The 15,000-nt window shown below is 53.9% G+C and overlaps 4 protein-coding genes and 2 long non-coding RNA genes across 10 annotated transcripts in view; 3 read left to right on the top strand and 3 right to left on the bottom strand.

Moving 5' to 3' along the window:
- pik3c2b (phosphatidylinositol-4-phosphate 3-kinase, catalytic subunit type 2 beta) overlaps positions 1-1,687 on the top strand; it is a 13,252-nt gene extending 11,565 nt beyond the window's left edge. Inside the window, exons 31-34 of one of the 2 annotated variants that reach the window (XM_076013347.1) lie at positions 1-41; positions 153-278; positions 529-739; positions 842-1,687. The exon at positions 1-41 is cut by the window's left edge and continues 66 nt beyond it. In XM_076013347.1, the coding sequence (XP_075869462.1) occupies positions 1-41; positions 153-278; positions 529-723 (362 nt within the window). In that variant the 3' untranslated portion in view covers positions 724-739; positions 842-1,687. Of the gene's footprint in view, positions 42-149; positions 279-528; positions 740-841 lie in introns of both variants that reach the window. The other variant, XM_076013346.1, reaches the window with a different exon arrangement.
- LOC142879858 (uncharacterized) overlaps positions 1-13,423 on the bottom strand; it is a 54,186-nt gene extending 40,763 nt beyond the window's left edge. The window contains exons 1-2 of the long non-coding RNA XR_012925354.1: positions 12,454-13,423; positions 11,417-12,248 (exon numbers count right to left, since the gene is read on the bottom strand). This is a non-coding gene — a long non-coding RNA (uncharacterized LOC142879858). The remainder of the gene's footprint in view (positions 1-11,416; positions 12,249-12,453) is intronic.
- Positions 2,166-6,124, top strand: LOC142879841 (protein phosphatase 1 regulatory subunit 15B-like). Its single transcript, XM_076013351.1, has 2 exons — positions 2,166-4,566; positions 5,117-6,124. The coding sequence occupies exons 1-2, from the start codon at positions 3,214-3,216 to the stop codon at positions 5,327-5,329; spliced, it is 1,566 nt and encodes a 521-aa protein (XP_075869466.1). The 5' UTR covers positions 2,166-3,213; the 3' UTR covers positions 5,330-6,124.
- LOC142879859 (uncharacterized) lies at positions 4,365-5,107 on the bottom strand. The gene is made up of 2 exons (XR_012925355.1): positions 4,899-5,107; positions 4,365-4,862 (listed from the first exon to the last, which is right to left on the bottom strand). It is a non-coding gene; the product is annotated as an uncharacterized LOC142879859 (long non-coding RNA).
- Positions 6,870-8,057, bottom strand: LOC142879804 (achaete-scute homolog 5-like). Its single transcript, XM_076013284.1, has one exon. The coding sequence runs from the start codon at positions 7,302-7,304 to the stop codon at positions 6,870-6,872; it is 435 nt and encodes a 144-aa protein (XP_075869399.1). The 5' UTR covers positions 7,305-8,057.
- khk (ketohexokinase) overlaps positions 10,048-15,000 on the top strand; it is a 5,542-nt gene continuing 589 nt past the window's right edge. For 2 of the 4 annotated variants that reach the window (XM_076013362.1, XM_076013363.1), the window contains exons 1-9: positions 10,048-10,429; positions 11,164-11,280; positions 11,565-11,699; positions 11,852-11,986; positions 13,845-13,917; positions 14,236-14,385; positions 14,501-14,589; positions 14,680-14,837; positions 14,916-15,000. The exon at positions 14,916-15,000 is cut by the window's right edge and continues 324 nt beyond it. In XM_076013362.1, coding sequence (XP_075869477.1) covers positions 10,332-10,429; positions 11,164-11,280; positions 11,565-11,699; positions 11,852-11,986; positions 13,845-13,917; positions 14,236-14,385; positions 14,501-14,589; positions 14,680-14,837; positions 14,916-15,000 — 1,040 coding nt within the window. In that variant the 5' untranslated portion in view covers positions 10,048-10,331. The remainder of the gene's footprint in view (positions 10,430-11,163; positions 11,281-11,564; positions 11,700-11,851; positions 11,987-13,844; positions 13,918-14,235; positions 14,386-14,500; positions 14,590-14,679; positions 14,838-14,915) is intronic. The other 2 variants (XM_076013365.1, XM_076013364.1) reach the window with 2 other exon arrangements.

Genomic DNA, 15,000 nt, shown 5'->3' with positions numbered 1-15,000 from the left:
ACGACAAGCTCTTCATCATGGTCATGCACATCCGAGGCCTGGTGAGTGTGTGTGTGTGTGTGTGTGTGTGTGTGTGTGTGTGTGTGTGTGTGCACCCTCACCTGCTGAACCCCCCCCCCCCCCCCCCAAACCTTTCGGCCGTCCTGCAGCAGCCCCTGCAGGACGGCTCAGACCCGGACCCCTACGTCAAGCTCTACCTGCTACCGGACCCCCAGAAGACCAGCAAGAGGAAGACCAGGGCGGCCCGGCGCACCTGCAACCCCACCTACAACCAGATGGTAACATCATCATCATCATCATCCGAAACTATGGGACTTTGGCCCTTTGGTTGACTTCTGTGCTTGATGGTGAACTGGTTTTTACGTGCTAAGTAGCGTTAGCCACCAGTCGAGCACATGAGGGCGGAGTCAGACTCCCTCCCTCGGCAGGTCCGAGGCGTTGGAAGCCGTCGTTCCCGGCAGCACCTGAAGGCAGCATGTGTGGTGGAAACAGGAAGTGCGTGTACTAACTCCCCACCCCCCACCACAGCTGGTGTACGAGCGGATCCCCCAGGGCGACCTGCAGCAGCGGGTCATCCACCTGAGGGTTCTGGGCGACGGGGCCTTCTGGGAGAACCCCCTGCTGCTGGGCCAGACCTTCATCCCCCTCCGCAGGCTGCCGCCGGGACAGCACTGGGTGGACTGGCACCAGCTGGGCGGGGCCGGCTCTGACCCCGCCCACTGAACTCTCCACAGACAAAGTATTTTTCTTTCTTTTTTTTTCTTCCTTTTCTTCCTTTTTTTATCTCTTTATTTTTTCTTTGAACAAAGTTTCCCTCTCTTTCTTCCCTGTCCCTCTAAAGAGGCCTCCCTGCTGCAGATGGAGAAGGTTTAGCTTGCAGACTGAGCAGCTTCCTGCAATAACAAACATCTTTTCATCAGAAGGTCCAACCAAGTGCTCGACCAATGACTGAGCAGCTCCTACACTGGTGACCCCAGCACAGCTGACTGACTTTTATTTTGAAGGGAAGGTCTTTTCCCGTCACTTCTTCTTTGATTCCTACTGTTGACTCATTTCCAGACACGCGGCTTTTGATTTTTCTTTTTCTTTCTTTTTCTCTTTGTTGACACTGTAACCTTGAGATTTCAGCTGCACTTTGCTGGACGGTTGGGACCAAGTGACGCTCGGTGGACGCCGACTCACTTCTTGAACGTGTTCCTGTTGGACAGCCGCGTGTGGAAAAGCTGGTGTGACTGAATTAGCCTGGATGTTGCTAACAGGAAGTAGCGACGGTGTGCAGGATGATGTTTTTTCCCCATAAGGAGGAGGATGAGCGTCTTTTTTTTTATGGCTTCCTTCCAGGTGCGGCAACGTCCTGCAGGTGGCGCTGCAGCCGCGACCTTGATTTCACTTCACTTGCATTTTTTTGGGGTTTTTTTGACTCTTGTGCGCTGTAACTGTACTGTCGGTCAGAGCGCCGCCCTCCTGTCCAGCCAGCGCCCGTGTTTTTATGGTGGCGGGGGCGTCGGGTGTGGCGGTGGCGGCTGATTGGACGAGGACAAGGAGCGGCGGACGGAATGTAACTTCTCTGGATGCACTGACTGAACCCGAGTCCCTCACAGCTCCAGAATAACCAGCAGCCCTCACTCACCTCCACTGGCTTTTGTATTATTTGCACTAAAATAAACTTGAAACTGATTGAAAACAAGTCTGTTTCTCTTTCTCTCTTACTGATTCATGACTATATATTGAATAATTATCAATTATAATAATTATAAAATATAAATATTAAAAATATTTATATTTTTAATATTTAAAAATATTTATATTTGTATATGTTTAATATAAAATATTTTCAATATTTTATATTAAGAATATAAGATATTTTAATATTTTTAATATTATAAAATATTAAAAATTACAAATATAATCCATAATTATATATGGATTATTATAACAATCCATTTTAGTATTGTATATATAATAAAAAAAAACAACAACTTGACAGATTATTTTTTCAGAGTCGTTAAACTGAGCTTCAGAATCTTGAAATAATTGAGTCAATATTGTGTTGAAATAATGCACAGTCTAAAACCAGCGGTACACCAGGGGCCTTTAATGTGTGCTTTCTGACTTTGATCTCCACTTCTTTTGTTGCTTACCTGCTTTGTGTAACAGGAGGCAGCTCTGTCCCCCCTGCCCCTCCCTGTGTGTGTGTTTTTGTGTCACTCTGGCTTGATTGTGTCGTTTTGTTCCGAGTGTATTGATCCAACGGACAGACACGTGTCCTCCCAGTGAAGAGCCGGACTATGGATCACAACCCCGCAGCCGCAGCAGCAGCAGCAGTACACGTCGATTGTGTAACAGTCGCCGTTCGTGTGCGTTCCCGGAACACCGCGACGCTCCCCGGCGACAGGCTTCGCTTTGCGCGAGGGGCGGGTGCTTGTCGACGGTCCCTTAACTGTCTGATGAAATCTAGGACCGAACCAAGCGCGACGAAGAAGCAGACTCGCAGCGGCGGCAGGAGCGAAGAAAGCGGCGCTAGAAACCCTCGACACACCGGAGCAGTATTACACTCGGAACCGCCGCAGTGACGCACCGCCGAGTCCAGAAAAGAATTTCGTTTCCAAACGAGATTACTTTCCGATTTCGAAACGTCGCCGTCCAACCGCCGCGCGCCGGCTAAGTGCTAAGCTAAGTGGCTAACCAGCTAGCTAGCTGCCTGCTATCGGTTCACCGCCGCCGCTTTTTCCACAAGAAGCTTCTTTTTTCCCTTCAACATGGCCTCGTTGATCTCTTCGGACGAGTACTTTGCTTCACCCCGGGACTCCAGGACATCTTGCCGCCGCTCATCCACCGCTACCACCGCCGTCTTCACGACGCTGTTCGCCCGTAAGAAGTGTGTCCATCCCGGCCAGCAGCTCGCCACGAACCGGGGCGATGTTTCCTGGATCCCAAACTGCGGCCAGCTGGACGTGGAGTGAAAACAATGCAGCCCAGTCGCCATTAGAGGAAAGACGGAAGAAGACACTTGGTAGTTTGTAGTTTGGCCGGGTGAGAAACCAGCTGGCTGTTCTCGTCCGGAGCCGCGTTGCACTTTAACAGCTGTTCGACAGCAGAGACTCTTCTCAGGTGGTCCTTATTATCAATATTAACATCAATATTATCAACATCAATATTATCACCGTCAGTATTTATTGTGGTACGATCCAAGTTGAAGAAGAATTTGAAGAAATGTTCCGAACCATGAGCGAGGACAGCGGTCTGTCCTCTGCGGCCGGCAGGGGCGCCTCCTCCCCCGGCCTGGCCGCCCAGGAAAGCCCGTGGTTGGGCCTGCTGTCGGCCGTGTCCAGGCCCGCGCTCGCCCTGCTGCAGCGCCCTCTTCCGGCGCGGCCCCGCAGCGCGCCCCCGCCCGGCGAGAGGAGCCAGGCGGACTGGAAGAACCGGCAGAGCGACGCGGAGCGCGACGTCTTCCGGCTGCTGAACGACGCGCTCGCGGCTCCCCAGCGGTGCTACCTGCGCTGTGAGCCCCGGGAGGCGGTTCTCCAGGACCAGGACCTGGGGGCGCTGGAGGGCCACGCCAGGACTCTGCTCAGTCAGGTGTGGTGGAGCTGCGAGGACCCCCCGCAGGGCAGCAAGACCCTGTGGACCAGCTTCCTGGGGGGCGTGGCCCGGACCGACTGGGCCTGGACCTGGGACCGTCCAGGACCCGGGCCCACCCAGCGGCTGCAGCTCTACCAGAACTTGAAACAGCGACACCCGCTGGCTGAGACCGAGGGTTCGGGAGGCCTCTTGCTGGCTCCGCCCTCCCAGAGCAGCGCCACCTGGTGGAGGGTGAGAGAAGTGGGTGAGCTTCAGCAGGCCCCGCCCACTCCGCCAGACCAGGACCACGGCTACTCCAGCCTGGAGGAGGAGTTTGTCCACACGCGTGGTCTCTACCTGGCGGAGCGCCCCCTGCAGGAGGAGGAGGAGGGGGCGGAGCCTGTGGAGGTGGAGCAGGTGGAGTGTGTGGCTCTGCCCCCGCAGTGCCAAAACAAGAGCATTGCCTTCATCATGGGCTGCCCCTGCAGCGACGATGAAGATGATGAAGATGATGATGAGAGCAGCAGCCAATCAGAGGGCCAGTCCAGCGACGACGACGACGATGATGATGATGGTTTTGACAGCGAGGGCTCGTCCGACCTCTCCACGTCCAGCGGCGAGGACGACCCGGAGGCGGAGCTTCTGTGGGCGTCGCTGTGTCGCAGCCAAGACCCCTACGACCCCCGCAACTTCACGGCCCACCTGCACACGGGCCCCGCGCCGCCCAGAGCCCCCTCCCCCCCGTCCTCCCCCCTCCCCCCGCCCCCTTCCCCCCCCCCAGACTCCTGGGACGAGTCGACCTCGGCCAGCGAGGCGGAGGAGGCTGACGGCCTGTGGGCCTCCTTCAGCTGCTCCTCCGACCCCTACAGCCCCCTCAACTTCCAGGCCCCGCTCAGGACCCGCTCAGGACCACCTGCCGCCTCCCCCCGCCGTGGCCCCGCCCCCACCACGAGGCCGGACAGCAGCCCCAGCCAGACCCCCAGGCCGTCCCCCGGCACCAAGAAGGTGAGTCGGTGCCCATCAGCCACCACTAGGGGGCCTCCACCCTGTGTGAATAGCCCTGTCATGTCATGTCACCCTGTCATGTTAGGGTCAAAGGTCGGCCGCGTCTGAGTGCTGGGCTGTTGGCTGAGTACTGAGAGTGGCCACTGGGAGCGGAGTCTCTGCTGCTGCCACGTGAGCCAGACATGTGACTCGTGTTCCAGTCCTGTCATACTGAAACTGAAACCCCAGCAGCACCGCTGCTCTGCTGCCACCTGCTGGCCGCTCCACACTAAACCTCCTCAGGCACAGCTGTCAAACTCTGGCCCGCGGGCCACATTTGGCCCGCGGGCCACATTTGGCCCGCGGGCCACATTTGGCCCGCAGTGTCGTTACATTTGCCCCCCGCGCTCCAATACACACACACTACTGGAGCTGCTGCTGTTATACAGCACCTGTAGCTGACACTACACCTCCCAGAATGCTGTGCTGCTCAGTCAGGATGTTGTTATGACTGCATTGCTTTGTTGTTTGACTGACAGCCTGGTCCTAATGCCTCTGCTGCCCCCTGCAGGTGCGTTTCAGCGAGCAGGTGGACTTCTTCTTTGCCAGCGGGGACGAGGAGGAGGGGCTTGAGGACCGCCGGGGCCCCTGGGAGCAGCTGGCCCGCGATCGCTGCCGCTTCCTGCGCCGCTGCCAGCAGGTGGAGCTCAGCGTCGGGCCCTGCCTGCAGCCGCAGCACCGCAGCATGGTGTACCTCCGCCTGGCCGCCTGGCCGCAGCCCTGAGGACCGCCAGCAGGAGGACGTGAAGGGCGGAGCAGCTGATTGGCTGCCTGTGGGACCTGAGGCAGCTGATTGGCTGCGGCCTCAGTCCTTTTGTTCCTTGGCTTCGGTGCAGGAAACAAGCTGCTGTGTTCACCAGACTGACCGACCAATCAGCTGCCAGTATTCTGTCACATGACCTCAGTGCATGGGCCACCACTCGAGGGCCCTGGGCCAACCAGGAACCCCCCCGCTCCACCCCCTCCCCCACTGACTAGTGTTGTGCTGATGAAGGCCAAAGATTGAGGTGTGTGGTGATGGTGATGATGATGATGATGATGATGGAGGAGGAGATGCTGTGTTTGTGACTCTTGGCTCCTCCCCCTTGCCGTCACTGGACAGTGCTGTGATTGGCTGCCAGACCTGCTGCACTTTGATCAGAGGGATGTAACAGTATGGAGTCGGCAATGACTCGGCACGGAGGCGGAGCCCAGGCTGAGACTGAAGCCTGATTGGTGGCTGAGACTCCTGGGTTGTGCTGTATTGTGAATGATGTTGATAGCAGAGATGATTTTACAGAGTGTTTTAATGGACAAATGAAAAAAAACAACAATTAATAATTACACCAGATTTTTGTTTTGTCGTCGGCGATGTTAAGCTGGAGTATTCACTGTGACCGGTCATGTGACTTGCTCACTAATGTCTCTTTCCGGGTCTCAGGTTCCGGGTCTCAGCAGGAAGAAAATCTAATTTTATTTTTCTAGCGCCTGGATTTTGTGAGCGCCGACACGACAGCATTAAACCAACAGTGAATGTTGACACACCGACTGGCGGCTGCTTCTTCTGTCCCCGGGCCTGCGGCTACACCTAGCACCGCGGCTAGCCGAGGAGCTGGGCTCACACTGCCCCCCGCTGGCCACCCCAGGGATCTCAAACTCGTCTTGATGATTTCATTCACTTCGGCTACCTGTGCGTTAGCTCACCAGCCGAGTCTCAGCTTCGTGTGTGTGTGTGTGTGTGTGTGTGTGTGTGTGTGTGTGTGTGTGTGTGTGTGTGTGTGTGTGTGTGTGTGTGTGTGTGTGTGTGTGTGTGTGTGTGTGTGTGTGTGTGTGTGTGTGTGTGTGTGTGTCCTAGAAGCTAATCTTTCACTCATCACATTGCTAAAGCTAATTACCAAGTTTGATAACATTGTCAGAATTAGCCTCAATAGTTAGCATTGCTCTATTTGATGCCAATTAGCTGGAGATGATGCTAGCTGCTATCCCCAACTCCATCACACTTTTAAATATTAGCATGCTAATGGTAGCTTCTGTTAGCACACACTAAAAAAAAAACGTCCAGTCACAGTCAGGAATGACAAGACGCTAGCGCCTGATTGGCTACTCCGTGGCTAATCCTTAGCGGCTGCGGCTACGTCAGTGGTTTTCCTGGTGCGAGCGCTGCCGTCTTTGAGAGTGGGCACTGAAGAAACATCGCAGCTGGACAGTTCCCTCAGCCACCACCAGGGGGTGCAGGAGGGGGACTCTGAAGCAGTTGCCGACGGGAAGTGGAGTGGGCGGGGCCGTCACGCTGTGACCTCAGACTCCCCACTGCAGTCTCGCGGCGGCGTGCCGGGCGAGCTGTTAGCGTTAGCGCGGTGGTCCTCTAGCGCCACCAGGCCCTGCAGGTACTTGATGTACCTGATGGCGGCCCGCAGGGTCTCCACCTTGCTCAGCCTCTTGTCCGCGGCGCCGCGGCCCGGCAGGTGGTCCCGCAGCTTGGCGTAGCCCTGGTTGACGCAGCGCACGCGCTGCCGCTCGCGCTCGTTGCGCTTCTGGATGAAGGCGGGTTCGAAGGGACACTCGAAGACGCTGAAGGCCCCGTGGTGGTGGGGGTGGAAGGGGGCCAGGTAGGGCAGCAGCCCCGGACCCCCGGCCCTCAGAGGCCCCTGGTACACCGGCTCCACGCCAGAGGGGGAGGGGTAGAGCAGGAAGGGCGGAGGCGAGAAGGCGGAGCTCATCCTGGGGGGGGGGGGGGGGGGGCGGAGACGGCAACAAAGGAGGTGAGGCTCAGCATCGACCAATCACACAGCAGCCTCGCTGCATTGACCTCCAGGAGGCGTCGGCATCTCCAGCAGCTTGAACAGGGAAGCAGTGGAAGAGAAGAAGAGCTGAACTCCAGGTGAAGTCCAGCATGTTGAACACAGAGGAAACACAGGCATTCAAGCCTGCTGCTTCCTGGATGTATATAAATATATAGAATATACGTACATATATATATATATATAAAATACATACATATATATGAAATACATAAATATATATAATATATGTACATAGCAGTGGGCAGTTGAAGGTCGGACCCCCTGATTCACATCCCTGGAGCCTGAACACTGCATTTTAATGGCTCTCAGATTTTTCAGACTGTCAATATTCTGATGTTGTTTATAAAATCATTGATGAGGTCACAGACAGTTGATTAGGTCACAGGCAGCGGTGGCTCTCCAGCTGGCAGCAGAGCCAATCAAAGCTGAGCAAGCAGCTCCCATGCAAAGAAGCTGAAGAAGTTGAGGAGCTTCCTGTTGGCCCCCTGCAGGTTGAGGACATTCAGCTGGTGGTGAGTCACACCACCCCCCCACCGCTGGGGGTGAAGTCTCCATGAGCCGCAGCTAGAACCACTAGAGAAGGTCCTGAATGACCGTACAACTACTGGAGAAGGTCCTGAATGACCGTACAACTACTAGAGAAGGTCCTAAATGACCATACAATCACTAGAGAAGGTCCTGAATGACCGTACAACCACTAGAGAAGGTCCTGAGTGACCGTACAACTACTAGAGAAGGTCCTGAATGACCGTACAACCACTAGAGAAGGTCCTGAATGACTGTACAACCACTAACCAAATGCACAAAGATTTGTATCAGTAAGTAACCCTCTCCCAGCGTCTCACAATGCATTCACATTGAGACAATGACGTCCTCAGTCTTTTATGTGGATGCTGGATACTTAATGCATCACTGGGCCTGATGGTGGCGCTTGTTTGGTGTTGTTTTGCTATGCTGGGGCTTGGATCAGAGTCCAGTAGCCCCTGGAATAAACTAGACCCACACTGCGCTGCCACCTGCTGGAGGTGCGACCCCACTGCACTCCTCCAACTACACGCATGTCTCTGTTCATAAAGATCAAAATAAATTCACCAGTGAATAGCAATAATAATAATAATGAAACTGATCAATGATAACAGTAATACTGATCAAACTGACAACACTGATGATGATAAAAACCTCACCTTGGCAACTCTGATCAGAGCAGCTGTGATTGGTCCAGGTTGAATCCTTCCTGAGTGTCTGAGGTGCTGACTGGAGATCAGTTTTCCTACAGTTGTGAAGATGATCTGATATCTGACATGAAGGAGGAGGAGGAGGAGGAGGAGGAGGAGGAGGAGGTCTCACCTGCTGCTGCTGCTGCTGCTGCTCCTCACTGAGGCTCCGACCATCAAACACTCTCCTCTACCTGCTTTTACACGCCGAGGCTCCGCCCCCCAGGTGTGACAGGATGCCAGGTAACGACACACACACACACACTCCCGTTTGAAGGCGTCCCACCGAGGGAAGGGATGGGAGGGTCCGACCTGCGAGCGGCGCCTCCTATTGGCTGAGGGACGGCGCTGAGCTCCGCCGCCGCCTCTGTTGTCGCACATGAAAGAGCAGCGACGCACAAAAATGAGTGTTTGCAGTTTCCTCCTGCTAAACCCTGCATCTCCAGATGAAAGACACACACCCTTCCTGTCAGCCCCATCACACACACACACACACACACACACACACACACACACACACACACACACACACACACACTTCCTGTCAGCCTCTCATCTCACATACACACACTGATGGATGTTTATACACACACACACACACACACATACACACACACACACCTCCAGGATCTCCTTTGCGGCCCACTGGCTGCAGACTCCGCCCACCATTGCCACTTGCACCAATAGGAAGTCTGGATCTGTCGCCAGCCGGCTGCACTGCAGAAGAAGGAATCTGATTGGTCGGCTGTGACAGGCAGGAGGTGTGTGTGTGTGTGGGGAGTCCCAGCCTCCGTTTCCATGATCAAAGTAGGTGTGTGTGTGTGTGTGGCAGCATTGGGGTGACACACACACACACACACCTCCAGCTAATCTGTGGGATGTGTGTGTTCCTGCAGGAGGAAGCTGCTGTTGACATGCACACACTCACACACTCCTGTTTGTTGTGGGTTTAACCATGGCGTGTGTGTGTGTGTGTGTGTGTGTGTGTGTGTGTGTGTGTGTGTGTGTTGGACCTGTACGTGCACAGACTTGAGGACTCCATCGCTGCGTCGCTGCTTCACTTCTTTTAAATGAAAAACCTACGACAATAAAATGAAAACGTCCATCGCACCTCTCAGACACACACACACACACACACTCTTGTGACATCAACATGGGTCTTCAGTTCCTCTGTTGCCAGTGGCTTCTGAAGGAAACACTAACAAAGTGTGTCAGTGTGATTGGTCAGCTGACTGATTTAAACAACGTTGAGTGACTGCAGGTTTGGTTGCAGGCGGTGAGGGGCGGAGCCACACCTGGACTGCTGTGAGTAGTGGAAGTTCTACCAAGGAGTCTGAAGCACAAACAAACTGAAGCTTCGTTCATTCTTTTTTCTCGACAACCTTGAATGAAGTATTTCCCCTCTATTTCAGATCATTTCCACCTGGTGGCGCTGCTTCCAGTCATTGCTTTTAAACGTGTGAAGGCGATGCACTGACGTTGCGGTAGTACTGAGTATGACGTCACAGAAACGCCACCAGTAGTTTCAGTAGGAAGACAAAGATATAGAACGACAGCAAAAGAACAAAAAAAAAAAACGAAACAGCGAGAAAACGACTCGCAGCGGTTCCTCCGACCGGAAGTGGAATGGCCTGCCGCTTGAACCGGAGAGATAAACAAACACTGTTGGCGTATCAAAGTCCACGCTGTGTGTCTCTGTGTGCGTGAGTGTGTTCATTTGTGTGCCAGCATGGAGCAGCAGCAGAAGAAGATTCTGTGTGTGGGTCTCGTTTGTCTCGACATCATCAGTGTGGTGGAGAAATACCCGGAAGAAGACACCGACAGCAGGTTAGCTCATGCTAACGCAGCCGGTGACTTCCGCTGCAAGAACGCCGACTGCCGACAGCCTGTTGGTTAGCACGGCGGCTAATGCTAACGCCGTAATCTGACGAGCAGTTTAGCACACCGGCTAATGCTATCCATCCATAGCAGGCCGGAGCCGATGAGAGGAGGTCCAGCTGTAAAAGCATATTATCATTGTATTATTTCCGATTAAAGCTTTCAGTTATTAATTTTAGGCCCGCGGCGTATGGCGAATTATTATTATTGTTGTTGTTATTGTTGTTGTTGTTATTATTATTATTATTATTAATTTTTTTTTTATTTTTATTGTTGTTGTTATGATTATTATTATTATTATTAAGTGGTTGTGTTGCAGAATTGTTTTACTCACGGCAAAGCCTCCGTCATTTAACTATGATAATTCTTTATTAGACCGGTACGATGCAAAAAGAAAAAGACAGGAAAGAAATGGATAAAAACAAAACATTAATCTCACCAAGAGAAGATCAGACCAAGAATAGATAGATAAATAGATAGATGTACTTTATTGATCCCAATCTGTATACAGTATACATACAATACAAAATATCACACAAGCACACGTAACAGTTGCAAATCTGAAAAATTTAAATAAACCTCAAGACTTGTTTACCCTGTACTCTGAAAGTGTGTGTGTGTGTGTGTGTGTGTGTGTGTGTGTGTGTGTGTGTGTGTGTGTGTGTGTGTGTGTGTGTGTGTAGGTGTGTGTCTCAGCGCTGGCAGCGAGGAGGAAACGCCTCCAACTCCTGCACCGTCTTGGCGCTGCTCGGGGCTCGAACCTCCTTCCTGGGATCACTGGCAGGAGGACCAGTGGCAGAGTGAGTTCCCAGCAGGTTATCAGTCAGTCAGTCAATCAAACAGTCAGTCAGCTGCTCCATTTTTTTTATCCTCCCCTTCACACTCTGTTCTTCAGGTCATCATGGAAATGTCTGTCTGACTGACTGACTGACTGACTGTCTTCCTCATCTGTTTCCTCCCACCTCCTGTCTTCCCTCCTTCCCTCAGCGTGTTAATCTGCTCTTGTCTCATCATCTATTTATTTAATTAGCTCTCTTTCCTCTTTTCGATTGCAAGAGGTTATAATTCCACTTCCTGTCTGTAGTTTTATTTTGGAGGATTTTCAGAAGTTCCACATTGATGTGTCGCTGATTTCTGAGCATGCTCAGTGCTTCCTTCCAGCCTCGATGGTCATCAGTAACATCCACACAGGAAGCCGCACCATCCTGCACATGAACAGGTGTGGCCAGGTGTGTGTGTGTGTGTGTGTGTGTATGTGAGACTAACTCCCTTCCTTCAGGACTTCCTGTCACGAGTTCCCGCCTCCCTTCGCTCGCCCGGTGGTCCACCTTTCTGTGGCCAGTTTGTCACTTCCTGTTTCCTGTCTGTCAGTTTCATCATGGCCGACTTCTCGCGCCACGGCGTCGACGTCTCTGCGGTGGTCTGGCAGGTCAAAGGTCAAACCCCCTGCGCGTGTTGCGTGGTTTGTCCCTCCTCCGGATCACGAACCGTTGTTCTGTCCGACATGTAAGACCACCGGTGGACTGGGCCGAGTCTCACAGCGTCCCAAAACACCTCTTCATTGATTATTCATTAGATCATCAATCATCTAATCAATAATCAGGTTTGCCAACCCACCAGAGTGCTGACCAGAGGACGGTCTGAGGTCTGGGGTCCATATTCACTATTCATCATCAGAACCAGAACACAGGAGGTGTTTTGAGACTGCTGTTTAACTCACTGTTGGTAGAAGACCACAGGAAACACATAATCCTGGTCTAGTATAGACCTGGTCTGATCTTGACTTGGTCTAATCCAGACCTGGTTCATCTGATCCTGGTCTAATCTGATCCAGGTTTAATCTGATTCCGGTCTAATCTAGACCTGGTTCATCTGATCCTGGTCTAATCAGATCCTGGTCTATTCTGATCCTGGTCTAATCTAAACCTGGTTCATCTGATACTGGTCTGATTTAGACCTGGTTTAATCTTGACCTGGTCTAATCTTTACCTGGTTTAATTTTAGCCTGGTTTAATTTGCTCCCGGTCCAGTCTGACCCTCTTCTAATCGTAACCTGAATCAGTCTGTTCCTGGTCTAATCTAATCCTGGACTAATGTTGAACTGGTCCAACCTAATCTGGACGTAGGCTGATCTGGAACTTGATTTTAGTCCAGTGGGTGAGACCTCCTTTCTGGGTTTTTTATTGTGCTGTTCCTTTAGACGGTGAGTGGAGGTCCAGTCTGTTTGTGAGCTTCATCCTATGGTGGTGTCAGTTCAGGGCTGGTTCCTCCAGCTCTACCAGGAGGATCCTGAGGTCTTCCGAGGCCAGCTGAGAGACGTGGTCCTCCCAGCGGGTCCTGGCTCCTCCTCTGGTTCTAGTCTGGGCCCTGGGTTAGGCTCAGGGTGTGTAGGCGGCATCCAGAACAGAACCAGATCTGGGCCTCAGGCTCCCGTCGAGGGTTGGGTTCGAGGTTGAGGGTCACCTTGACCTTTGGGTTGTGACTGGAAGCTCCTGACCGTGGGTGAGAGTTGGGACATTGGTGGGAGGCTTTGACTCTCGTCCTGCTTCACCACAACAGAACCGCAGAGCGGCTCGGCGGTCGCATCACTCCCAGGTTTCCCCACTCGGGGAAAAAGACTGCGAGTTCTCCCCTCCACCCTGGTGGGAGCAAGCCACCTTCCTCCTGCGAGAACCACGGCCTCAGAGGTCCTGGTCCTCATCTCTCCCGGTGAACGCCTCAGGTCTGGGTCTGAAGGAGCCAATTAGACCCTCCAGGTCTCACTGTGGCTGCTGATGTGGGCGTTCCAGTGTCCCAGTGGAACTACCAAGTCCTCCTATCGGGGCACCTTGCAGCACCAGACTTTGAGAAGGTCCGGTACTCAGGATTCTTGTCCGGGCCTGATTCCAGACCTAATCACCACTGGAATGTGGAGGGAAGCGGTCCTCTCCTTCACAGGGAAGAACTAATGGTATCTGGTGGGGGGGTACAGGTCCCCCACACCAGCAGAGGCCAGAGACCAGTAGAGTCCAGCCTCTCTCAAGGAGCCTGGTTCCAGAACCCAGAACCCATGCTCTGTGTGTGGAAGTGAGTCCAACTGTCTCTGGACCTGATCTTCTGCCTTAGCTTGACCCCTCCACCGCCCCCCACCCTGGCAAAGCCACATCCCAGCTCCAGACTAGTTGTCCAGGGATTTGTAGGGGCGGCGGAGCTCCCTGCCCACCAGCTCCTTGTGGTCCCTGCTGCCGCTGGTGGACCCTTGGAAGGCAGGAAGTGAGGTCACACTGCCGTCTCTCCTCTTGATGTTCTGCTGCTGCCTGTCTGCGTGCTTGTTGGTTGTTGATTTGTGATGAAATGAACTTTGACCTCACTTCCTGTCCCCCAGGAACCTTCCTGACGTCACAGTGGAGGATTTCTCCAAAGTGGACCTGCGCCAGTTCAGGTGGATCCACTGGGAGGTGAGAGAGTGAGCTGAACCAAAACCCAGTCTAAACCAGTTTAGCATGGTCTAGATCAACCCTGCCTAAACCACTGAGCAACTAGTCTGACCCAGTCTGTCATGTAAACCCAGTCTACACCACTCTGACCCAGTTTAGCCTGCATAAACCAGCCTGAGCTGTCCTAGACAGCCATCAGAACCAGTTTAACCCGGCTCAACCCGGTCTAAACCGGCCTCACCAGTCCCAGTGTGTAGAAGTGCAGACACGGTTATCAGCATGTCGGCCTCTAGGTGGCGCCCTGGTTCTGCTGAGCCCTGGTTCTGCTGTGTCCCTCAGGGCCGGAACGCAGCCGAGCAGGTGCAGATGATCCAGCGGGTGGAGATGTTCAACAGCTCGCTGGCTCCGGAGCAGCAGCGGGTCACCATGTCGGTGGAGATCGAGAAGACCAGAGAGCCGCTGTACCAGCTCTTTCCTCACGGGGACCTGGTGCGGCCCTCGGCGCAGGCCACGCCCACTCTGGCTCGTTGGTCCTTCGTTTATTTGTTCAGTTTTTTACCATCCCACTCACTTCCTGTTTCCTGCGGCGCCCCCCCGCCCCCAGGTGTTTGTCAGTAAGGACGTGGCGCGCCACTTTGGCTTCGGGACGGCCGAGGAGGCCCTGAGAGGCCTGTACGGCCGGGTGAGGGAGGGGTGAGTGGGGGCCAGGGGTCAGAGGTCAGAGGTCAGAGCCTGCACCCCATCTTGATGGTGCGTTCTGCCGCTCGGTGTCGCCCCCCTCAGGGCCGTCCTGGTGTGTGCCTGGGCGGAGGCGGGGGCAGCGGCGCTCGGTCCGGACGGGGTCCTGGTCCGGTCCGAGTCCTTCCCCCCACAGTCGCTGGTGGACACGCTGGGCGCCGGCGACACCTTCAACGCCGCCGTCATCTACACGCTGGCCAACGGTCGGTCTCTCTCTCTCTCTCTCTGACCCCTGCTGTGACCCCTGCTGTGACCCTGACGCTGAAGCTTGTGGTCCACAGGAGGAGGTCTGCAGGAGGCCTTGACCTTCGGCTGCAGGGTGGCCGGCTGGAAGTGCGGTCGCCACGGTTACGACGGCATCGGGGA

The sequence above is a fragment of the Nelusetta ayraudi genome, unplaced genomic scaffold (assembly GCF_046127955.1).
Source record: "Nelusetta ayraudi isolate G7.1 ecotype Tasmania unplaced genomic scaffold, CSIRO-AGI_Nayr_v1 ptg000146l, whole genome shotgun sequence".
Classification (NCBI taxonomy): Eukaryota; Metazoa; Chordata; class Actinopteri; order Tetraodontiformes; family Monacanthidae; genus Nelusetta; species Nelusetta ayraudi.
This window is presented reverse-complemented; position numbering and strand designations above follow the sequence as displayed.

What these genes read in the sequence shown, in the direction of transcription:
- LOC142879804 (XM_076013284.1), bottom strand. Translation starts at nt 7,304, where the DNA reads ATGAGCTCCGCCTTCTCGCCTCCGCCCTTCCTGCTCTACCCCTCCCCC.
- LOC142879841 (XM_076013351.1), top strand. Translation starts at nt 3,214, where the DNA reads ATGTTCCGAACCATGAGCGAGGACAGCGGTCTGTCCTCTGCGGCCGGC. An exon ending in CGTCCCCCGGCACCAAGAAG is followed by an intron (nt 4,567 to 5,116) that starts GTGAGTCGGTGC and finishes TGCCCCCTGCAG; the next exon opens with GTGCGTTTCAGCGAGCAGGT.